At 45.9% G+C, this 11,002-nt stretch overlaps 1 protein-coding gene across 1 annotated transcript in view; it reads right to left on the reverse strand.

Annotated features, from left to right (window-relative positions):
• The window catches only part of SLC36A2 (solute carrier family 36 member 2), a 28,917-nt gene extending 18,267 nt beyond the window's left edge, over positions 1-10,650 (reverse strand). The window contains exons 1-5 of the mRNA XM_068536240.1: positions 10,385-10,650; positions 7,081-7,171; positions 6,372-6,460; positions 5,727-5,822; positions 1,965-2,049 (exon numbers count right to left, since the gene is read on the reverse strand). Of these exons, the coding sequence (XP_068392341.1) occupies positions 1,965-2,049; positions 5,727-5,822; positions 6,372-6,460; positions 7,081-7,171; positions 10,385-10,548 (525 nt within the window). The 5' untranslated portion in view covers positions 10,549-10,650. The remainder of the gene's footprint in view (positions 1-1,964; positions 2,050-5,726; positions 5,823-6,371; positions 6,461-7,080; positions 7,172-10,384) is intronic.
• Positions 10,651-11,002: the final 352 nt, after the last annotated feature.

Below are 11,002 nucleotides of genomic sequence, written 5' to 3' on the forward strand. Positions count from 1 at the left end.
AGCCTGCGCTCTAAAGCCTGTGAGCCACAACTACTGAGCCCGTGTGCCACAACTACTGAAGCCTGTGTGCCTAGAGCCCTGCTCCGCAACAAGAGAAGCCTCCACAATGAGAAGCCTGCGCACTGCAATGAAGAGTAGCCCCCCGCTCACTGCAACTTGAGAAAGCCCATGCACAGCAACGAAAACCCAACACAGCCAAAAATAAATTAATTAATTAATTAAAAAAAAAGAAATCTCCTTTTCATTTAACACATCATGAATACTTAAATAAATCATTAAGTCTTGTTATTTTCTGATTCCTCACTACAGTAGGAAAAATACTTGGAACATTAGCCAGGTATTCAAGGCCTTCCATAAATGGACCCATTCAACTGTGAAAGCTCTTCCTCTCCCAAGGCCCACACCTTCTTCTACAACCACTTGTATTGCCTCTCCTGAGCAAGTCCTGTACATTCCTGCCTTCAGGTGTTTATTCCTCCTCCCACCTTGGCTGCCACTACTTCTCCAACCTGCCCTTCAATGCCCAGCTCAGGTGCATCTCCTCAAGGGAGCCTTCTCTTGCTCCAATGATCTCTCCTGCTCCCATACATTTCTGCCCCTTAGCTCACAATTAAGCATCCCCAACCTCAGGGTGTTAGTGGAGTCCTGACCCAACACCGACATATTATATTGATATTTAGCTTTTTATATGTCTTAGAGCACATCCCACTTAGTCTGAAAACTCCTTGAGATAATGCTTAGCTTGTCTCTAGACAGATGATTGATAAAGTTCTGCTAATGTCAGATTGATTTCCAAGCAGCAATCTGGCAATTAAGAGCCTTCAAATCAAATTCCTTGACCCAGTAATTTTACTTAAAAAATACATATACTAAAGTAATAAAGGGTTGTACAAAGACTTGTACAGATTATAGTAGAAAAACAGAAAATATCAGATGATAAAAGACTAAGTCATCTGTACGATGGAAAATTCTAAAACTATTAAAAATTACACTAAAAAATTGAAGGACATTGAAAAATGCTAATCAGTTAATACTCATTTAAAACAATCCATGAGTGGTTGGATTAAGAATAATTTTGTTTTATTTTGAGAAGCAGTATAGCATAGTGTTTAAAAACTTGAGCTGTGATGTTAAAAAGGCCTGTGTTTTTAACCTTTGTTCTGTGACCATATTTATATACATTATAGAGTTCATAACATCAGTTTTCTCATCTGTAAGATGGGAATAACCATAGTACCTACTCTGATAAGACCATGGAGAGAATTAAATGAGGGAAAGCTTATAAAATGATCAGCACTGTACCTGACACATAATAGAAGCCAATTCTGAATTCTCACTATTTTTTTCCTTCTTTTAAATTTTTTTTTTACATTTCCAAATTTCTGGTAGTACTATAAACAGAAAAAGAGCCCTGAAGAATAGTTTTCTTTTTTAAGCTTATTGATTAAGGATAGCCTCTGTTATTACCCACATTACTTTGCTCAAATTGCTCCAAGATAACTATTGGGTTAGATCAGAAGAATTTCTCGGGGACAAAAAACTGTTAAACCAAGGAGATTAAACAGCTAAAGGTAGATAAGGATGGCCCAAAGATTAGGTATCATTCAAAAAGACCTATATCAGTTTAAGAAGAGTTAAGGATGATTACGTACCAAGGCAGGACGACTGACAAAATCCAAGGTTACTTCCAGCTCAATTTTAAAGACCAACCTTGAGGACAGGTCCAGTTTTAGAGAAAACTCTTGGACAAAGGGTACTGTGGATAAAGTAATCACTTACAGAAATCTGCAGATACGTGAACTGGGGGAAGCCTGGGTTCTTTGATAACACTCAGTTTAACTTTCTTCATTGTATGATGAGGACACTAGGGCCCAAAGAGAAGAAGCTATTTGTTGAACAACTAGAAAAAGAGGACCCTCCTTTTCCATGTTCTTTTCCCTCCCACCTTCTCTAGAAGACTCTACCTGTTTTAAATTATCAGCCAGAAACACAATGTACACGCAGCAGAAGCCCATCTGGGTGACTATAAGAAAGAAGCTCACCATACGCCTGAAAGAGAGGAGAGAGAGAAAAAGAAAAAAAACTTGTTATAAAAGAAGAGCTGGCTTGTCATTTCCGTTTCTGTTCCCAGGGGTTGGTGACCCTCGACCAGCACCCTCGGTCCTGCTACCACAATCAACAATGGGGCAGTAGAAGGGACGTAACAATAGTTCTTTGAAAAACATGTTTCTCAACCACCTCCACACTCTCAACTCAGCAGTGGTAAAATTCTTCATCCTCAGGAACCTTGCCCCATACCCAGGTTCTGTGTTGATACTAATTGATGTAAGGCAGTAGGCACAACATATTAGCAATCATTAAAATTTTTTCCTACCATGTACCAGACACCGTATTAAGCACTGAAGATACACAGACAAATAACACGTGTTCTTTTCCTCTAGTGGTTTAGAGACTAGTGGGTGAGATGGATAAAAAATAATATGGCGGGACTTCCCTGGTGGCGCAGTGGTTAAGAATCCACCTGCCAATGCAGGGGACATGGGTTCGATTCCTGGTCTGGGAAGATCCCACATGCCGTGGAGCAACTAATCCCACGTGCCACAACTACTGAGCCTGTGCTCTAGAGCCTGTGAGCCACAACTACTGAAGCCTGCACACCTAGAGCCCGTGCTCTGCAACAAGAGAAGCCACCGCAATGAGAAGCCCGTGCACTGCAACAAAGAGTAGCTCCCGCTCGCCGCAACTAGAGAAAGCCCGCATGCAGCAACGAAGACCCAGTGCTGCCAGAAATAAATTAATTAAAAAAATAATAATATGGCACTAAGGGCCATGGTAAAAAGGGCATTTTACCCGAATTAAAGAGCAGACAGCCTTCTTAGAAAAAACCAATACCTGAGCGGGAGTCCCCTGGGAAGAGGAAGAAAGAGAGTGAGAGAAGAAAAAAAGGAATAAAGAGGAGGGGCAGATGGCGAAGAAGTAGTGAGGAAAAAGCATTTCAGCAGAGGGATTAGGCAGATTTCTCTAGCTGCCATGTGGAGAGTCCATTGGAGGGGGCAAGACTGAGGATGGGAAGACCAGATAATGGAGGTGAAAGATGGCAGCCACCTGGACAAAGACGTAGCTGTTAGGGTGAGAGAACTGAAAGCATTTTAAGAGATACTAGGGAACTAGAACTTACAGAACCTGGTGACCACCTACATCTAGGGGAAGGAAAAAGGAAATGACTTAAGGTGAGTGACAAGTTTTTGGCTTGGACAACAAAATGAACTGGGAAACTCAGAAGGAAGAACAGGTTTTAGGGGAAGGGGAAGAAATGGCACATTCAGTACCTGAATTGTTGAGCTTGAGGTTCCTACAGGAGACATTCAGGAGACAACCACATACTGGGGTCTGGAAATGTTGATTTGTCAGTGATGGATAAAGCCTTGAGAAGGCAAATTAGTGTTGGAAAGTGTGCAGAGTGAGAAGAGAAGGCAGCGTTCCAAACCCTAGAGAACACCAACATTTAAAGGGAGGATAGAAACGAAGAAGCCTGCAAAGTAATGACCAGAGAGGTAGGTAGGAAACTAGGATGAAAAAGGGTTTAATAGAAGCCAAGTGAAGAGAGAATGTTTGAAGAAGAGAACAGTCAATTGTACCCACTGCTGCTGAGAGGTTCTCTAGGGCAAAGAAGGTGCAACAGGGAGGTCTTTTAGGACACTGGTGGAAAGGACTTCAGTAGAAGTACAGGACAGGAAAGCCAGGTGACCCATGAAGGAGGTGTGAATGGGGTGTATGGACGTAAAATTAGAGGGTGGGCTATTCTTTCATAAAGCTAGAGTGTGAGTTCCAGTCTTGAAGGTGCCCATTTTGTTCATCGTTGTAAACCCACTGCCTAAAGCACTTCCTGACACACTGCAGGTATTCAGTATATATCTGTTGAATAATCAGATAATGAATATGAGATAGAGGACGATATAAGGTCCAGGAGGCTTTATTAATTTATTTTATTGTTTTTAAGATGGAGATACATGAACACATTTCAGTGTTGAGAGGAAGAGCCCATAGTTCAAAAAAGAAGTTCAAGTTATAGGAGAGGAGATAATTAGTGGAGGGAAATTCCTAAATAGAGCAGGAAGATCTACCTTACGTGCCCAACAATAAGTAGAAGGATCTGACGGGTTGCGACAGGCAAAAGCCACCTCTTGAGTCACACAATTGGGAAAATACTGGAAGTCATCCCATAGCCTTACTAGTCTGCTCATAGGCTGAATTTATTAATTCAGTATGTGAATGGGCTTTGGGTCAAGAGACATGCCAGACCCATGATGCTCATGGGCAAGGCGCACCTCAGGTAGTGCAGTTTGGGGTATCACAGTTCAAGAGAGACTTTGATAATCTAGAGGTGAGTAGAAAAGAGTAGACAGACAGGGTGGGGAGAGGTGGGAAAACAAAGACAAAAGAGTAGATTTAGTCCCAAGTACCAGGAGACAGGCGTTGACTGTTTCCATCATCTCCAAAAGCAAAAAAGTGGAGGCTGCAGGAGGTAGACTTCAGCTCACCAAGGAACCCTCAACGTCTTGGTCTTTTTCTCTCTTTTCTTCTCACTATATACTCTCTCCCTAAGAGACCTCTTCTGTCCCCTGGCATCATAGCTGATGACTTCAGTGTCTCCTGCATGAAGACAGGTTCAAACCTATACATATAACTACCCACTTGACATCTCTGCTTGAATATGCAAAACACAAGTCATCAGAAGCCTGAGTCAACCTTGACTCTTTCTTTCCTCTCCCCACAACCCTGGGATCCAAATCATGACCAAATTCACTTTTCTCCATCCCCACTGCCACCAGCTTGGACCCAGCCATCACTGTCACCTGCCTGGACATTGTCAACAGCCTCTTCATGGGTCTAACTCTATTCTTGCTCCCTTACAATTTCTTCTCCTTACAGAAGCCAGACAGATCTTCAGACAATGCGAATATGATTAAAACAGGAAAGCCGCTGATTAAAACCCTCCAATGGTTTCCTGGTTGCTTTTAAGAAAAGAACAAGACCTTGAAGAGGGTCTAAAATGTACACCTTGTTTGGGCCCTTGGATCCTTCTTCAGCATCATCTCCCTATCTGCCCTCAAGCTACCTGGTCGTTCTTTACCCTGAAACTGTCACATACTCCCTCTTGCTTCAGGACCTTCATAGCTTGCTCCTCTTCCTGGAAGGCCCTTCAGGCTCCTGCCCACTTTTCCCTAGGTAATTCCTCATTTCTAAGAATGCCTTCCTTCAGAACTCATCTCAACTGTTCCATCCTAGGAAGCGTACCTGAACCTACGTACATCTCCTTACCTGCTTGGTAGCAACTAGTGCTTCTTTCCTTCATGGTACTTATCCCAGTGGCTATTAAGTAACTGTGTCCTAAACTGTTTAAGGTCTGTGTTTCCCATTGGACTATGGATTCTGCACGGGCAAAGCTTTGTTTGCCTTGTTGCCCACAGTATTTCTAGGGCCTGGTACATAGTCGCAACTAGATAAATGTGGTTTAATAAAAAAGTGAATGATATTCAAGTTGCATAGCAAAGGAATGAGAACCCTGTATATACAAGGAGCGGGGCTGGATCAGGAAGACTGCCATTGAATCCCTTTCATGTGAAGTCCAGTGTTCTGTGTTACACGAGCCAACTTTCCAGGGAAGAGAGCATCCCTGACAGCCGCACGTCCTCCCTACTTTGGGCAAAGCAAGACCAAGGTACCTTCCCCAGTGGGCGTGGTTCCGGAGCCAGGTGCTGGGGCTGCCTTCTAGTCCGTGCATCACCGTGTCCCCGTAGTCCATAAAGGGCTTGTTCAGTCTGCAGGAGAGACTGCATACAGTTACCAAGAGGCAGTTTAAATTAAGATAATATACTGAAAAGTCAGGAGACGCATAGCAAGACAGAACCCAGCTAGAATGGAAAGAACACTGGGGCAGAAACCCAAGTTCTAGTTCAGGTTTTGACACCTGGTGGTATTTCCTTGGTGGCTTGTTTTCCTTACATGTCAAGTGGGACGGTGACTATATAACATGGGTAATAATACACACCTTGCATGGGTACAGTAGTTCTCATATCCTTGATCCCACTGGATCCTCATGACAATTCTCTGAGGCAGGGTTAGGCATGGATTGTTTATGCCCAGTTTATAGATGAGCCAAACAGATAAGCACAATGGCCTGATTGAGATCACCTAATGAGTCATGTGGTAGAGCTTCATTTAGCTCCCTGCCCCAAATGCTTTTCTCTTTTTCTTGGCCTTGTTGGAAGAAATTAAGAAGTGAACTCTTGTTATATGTGGGATGCTTCTGGGATGTCCCTGAGAACCAAGTACCAAAGGAAGTGACAAGAGGACGGTGTTTTCCTCACCTGTGGCAGAAGCGCTGGGCGCACCTGACCAGGATGTGCATACAGTGGCAGGAGATGAAGCCCATGGCCAGCAAACTGAGAGGGCCCATCTGGAGGAAGGGCCAAGGGGCAAGGGAAGAGAGAAGAGAATGGACTTGTGAATAACTCGGCCAGGAGAGATTTGGTAGTGCAGATATTATTCCGAACTCCAAGAATTTTCTAGCAAACTGGTTTGCAAACCCTTTTTAGCAGTAACAGCGATTCTTTCTTTTCTTTTTTCTTTCTTGAAGTATACTTGACTTACAATGTTATCTATTCTTGCAAATATGCTCTCAAGTCGTACTCCGGGAAAGTGCAAAAGGCAGTCACAGTGGGGTACGGTGGAAGGAGTAAGGGCTCAGAACTGTGGTCCTCAGTGGCCTCTGAGGTGCCCCTGGGAGCTAGTGCTCTACAGAGCACAGCTGGAAAACCAGTCATAGTCCAACCCTTGCATTCCACAGGGGAGGAAGCTAAGGCCTGCACAGTGGACAACTGGCTTGCTGAGGCCACTCAAAGCCTGTGGCAGGGCCAGAACTCAAACCTAGGCTAGATATCTAGACTCCAAGTCTGGACCAAGCTGCCTTTCAGAAAGATTGCTCACTGTAGGCCACTATAAACCTTTAGAGGCTGTCCTCGTACCTCCTTGCTACCATCCAGTTGTACTGGCCCCACCTGTGGCAGCCCCTCTTACCAGGATGCCTGCATTCTTCGTAGCCAGGGGTAGTCCCAGGATCCCTGTGCCTATGTTACCTTTCACCAGGTGAACCAAGGTCTGGAATGCTCTAAAGGAGAGGAAAAAGACATGAGCATGTGGGTGTGCAGAGGTGAGGAGATCCAACAGGCATTCTGTCCCAGTGTGCCCACACCAGAGTTGAGCTGGATAGGTGGGCTCCTGGTTGTCTCTCAGTCTCCACGGCCTTTGCTGGCACTCTGGGTCTCATGTAGGGTGACCAACCGTCCCAGTTTGCCCAGAACTGTCCTGGTTTTATCAGCTAACACTCAATATATGCCATTAGAACACTTACTATATAACAGACATTATGCTAAGGATTACATGTATTATTCTCATTTAATCCTCTTGTCAAGACAAGGAAGTAGGTTATTGCCCTTATTTTGCAGATGAGGAAACTGAGGAATAGAGATTTTTTAAAATGACTTATCTAAGGATATATTGCGGAGCCAGAATTTCAACCCAGAACTGCCTCAGAGTCTTTGTTCTTCATCCCACTTCTACTGGACTGCCTCCCGGAAAGGAGCCCAGAGAGATGGGTTAAAGGGACAGCCCCATTTCATAATTGAGGGAAGTAAGGCTCAGAGAGGGCAGCAAACAGCCCAAGGTCATAATACTGGTAGCAGATATAGGACTGAACTCAGAGAAAAGGAGAAAGGGCAGGCAGCAAAGAGAAATCATTGTGACTTCTGAATGAAGAGGCCAAATGACTTGGTCCCCAGATGGGGTCTGTTGGGACAGGCTTATTTAGGGTTTGGGCTCCAGAGGGATTTTTTTTTCCCTCAGGCCAGGACATCAAACTGGGGAATGGCAAGTCTCCTCCTACCTCCGGCAAAAACAAAACACAACACTCAGACTTTTAAGACAGATGTGAAGGTGGTCCAGAAGACAAGGTCTAAGCCACCCGGGGTGAAGTTCTAGGGAGGTATCCTCTCTGGCGGTGAATTAACAAAACAACCTATTTTTACACCTCTTTGTACCTGGACGAGGTTAAACTAAGATGAGTATCGGGTTAACATTTATAACTTGAGAAACCTTGGAAATTCCCCAGGAGAGCCTTCCAAGTGAAGAGACTTACTGTGAAGAACAGCAGAGGTATTATGGAAGGAGCCTGGTCTCTGGGGTTGGACAAACCAGGGATTAAAACCCAAGGCTGCACTTCCCTGGTGGTCCAGTGGTTAAGACTCCACGCCTCTACTTCGGGAGCATGGGTTTGATCTACTACTTAACTAGCTGTGTTATCTTGGGCAACATGTCCACTTTGCTGAGCCTCTATGAATGTTAGGAGGAATATTTTTGGAAGAACTGCCCCAAACATTCAGGGATTAATATAAATGTTCTTTATATTAATCCCTGAATCCTCTAGCTTCCTGAGGATCTGCCATTTGTTAAGGGTTAAAGGGAAAAACTGTGGGAGAAAGAGGGTGGAGAGTCTCTGCGTCCCTTTCTCTCTCCCTGTGGGTGTCAACATCGCTGATTGAGCACTGCACCCCACGGCCCTCCAATGATGGGCTTGTTTTGCAACTAGGGTCAAAGGGTCACTTGGAAATTTCTAACTAAGGGACTTAGGACATCAGAATTTAACTTTGGGTGACTAAGACAACTTAATAATGTGGTGAGTTGTGCAAAGCACTGGGCTGGGAGGCAGGAGACCTGGGTTCTAGCCTTAACTCCTTTGGTGACTTCGGAACGTCACTGTAGTCACAGTAGTCGGCTTACGGGCACTAAGCTTGGGGGCTTCCTGCACAAATCGCCTTTGCAGCCACCCTGGGGAGGAGCCAACTGTTATTCCACAGGGGAGAAATTAGAGTACTAAGTTCTATCACTTGCTCAGGCTGGTAAGTAGCTGAAGTGGGAATTCAAACCCCGGTGAGCTAACTCCATAGGTACCATGCTTACCCAACCTGTTTATTACCTCCCTCCAAGCCAGGAGCTAGTTCTGACTTGCTTTCTTCTCTGATTCTTAAGTAGCTAAAATTGCCATCAAACCATATCTTATTGGGTTGGCCAAAAAGTTCGTTTGGGTTTTTCCATAAGATGTCACTATTCCAACCCAACCGTTCAGGACTGGTTCCCTCAAGGCCTCCGATGGAGAAATAGCCCACCTCAGCAGTGGATGCCCCAAGGCCTGGAGATCTCACCCTCAGGATCCTGAATTCTTAGCAACCCTGGGGGACTAGCCCTGGGGCAAGTGAACCCGGTCACGACGTCAGTCATTGTGTCCATCCCTGAATGGTCCTGCAGGGTGGCAGTGGGAGGAGCTTTGCCTGCCTCTTTCTCCCTCTTTGCTGCACACTCTCCCCCAACCCACACAACACTCAACCTTTCAGATGTAACTGCCACAGGCAACCTCCTTAAATTCACACTGCCAACAATGTGTCCCCATTTTGCATATGGGGAAAACTGAGGCTTCGAGAAAGAAGGAGCAGACTCACACCTTGGATGCAAGTGACCTTTCTACTACACCGACAGGGTCAACGTTTTCTTCATAAAGCTGCGGAACCTGACCACCACGCCAGCCAGTCGCCCCACCCATTTTTCCTCAGTGAACTAGCCATGCTGCTTTAACGGTGGAGGCGAAGGGAGCTGGAGCTTGGCGTCCCTGCCGAAACTCTTTCAGTACACCCCTCCTTATCACGGTTTGAAAGCCTCACGAGTGAACCCCCCCTCTTCCCCCCAAACACACCCCAGGGAGGTGGAAGAAACTAGACTCTTCTACATACTGTGCTTCTGATGTCGTCACTGCAGTTGTCAATGGAAGTAGAGGCCCGGGTAACCGCAGGAAGGAGGCAATGCTTGGTCGTCTGTGGTTTTAGCTCAAGTGTCACCTTCTCCACCAAGAAGCTGGGGATTCTGCCCCCCTCCCGGACATTATCAGGACTGGCCAGGAGCAAAACTGACTCTAAGGCTATACTTCAATTAAAAACAAACAAACAGACAGACAGACAGACTCCAGGGCCAGCACTGGAGTCCAGCCCCCATCCTGCCAATGAGCCAGTGCGTGGCCTGGGGTAACTTGCCTTAGTTTCCCCACCTGCACATGTTGGGGGCTAGATCACTCTATCCTAAGGGCTTTCTGACAGTCTCCCCTCCTGCCCCTTTAAGTTCTCAAGTTGACTCAGCCTCTGACTGCACCTTTTGCAGCTTTGGTTTCCCCAAGGTTGCATGATGGGTTGGGGGTCAGACACACCCCCCTCAGGTTTTTTGCCACTGCAAGCTTCCAGGCTGGAAGGCAGAACTGGGGATGGCAGAAAAGAGCACTCACGTTATGCCCTTGGTCGTCTCCGAGTCCGGCGACTCAGAAGGGCTTCCATCCAAGAAACCGGAATCCTTGTCCTGCAACTTCTTGGCACTTTCGAAAGAGGACTTGAGGTCCAGTTTGAGGTGAACAGCTCCCTGGGGACCACCGGCACTCTTTGTCATGGGCATGGCTGTTCACAAAGAGAGGGCTCCCGGTGATGGTGGGGTCTGCACTGAGCAGGAAGGTGTCCAGTCAGGTGCAAACCCCAGCTCAGCGGCTTGTGCCTTAGCAGGCGCTGGCCAAGTGGGAACGAGGCCCCACCCACCTCCGCTGGAGGGTGTGCCTCCTGCCCCGAAGAAGCCCAGTGGAAGAGGAGCAATGCCCAGGAGGAGGAGGAGAGGAGGGCAGGGGACTGGGGAGGGAGTCATCCCCGCTTACCTAGCAACAGTAACGGCAACAGCGACTATGACACTGATCATTTTGATAACTACTATTTATTAATCACTTCACTAAGGGATAGATGCTCTTCTAAGTGCTTTACCTACATTTTCTCACTTAGTCCTATAAATTAACTAATGAGGAAATCAGGCTCTGAACTAAAGGGACCTGCCTAAGGTCACATAGCTAAAAAAGTGACAGAGT

Source organism: Eschrichtius robustus, chromosome 2, assembly GCF_028021215.1.
Source record: "Eschrichtius robustus isolate mEscRob2 chromosome 2, mEscRob2.pri, whole genome shotgun sequence".
Lineage (NCBI taxonomy): Eukaryota > Metazoa > Chordata > Mammalia > Artiodactyla > Eschrichtiidae > Eschrichtius > Eschrichtius robustus.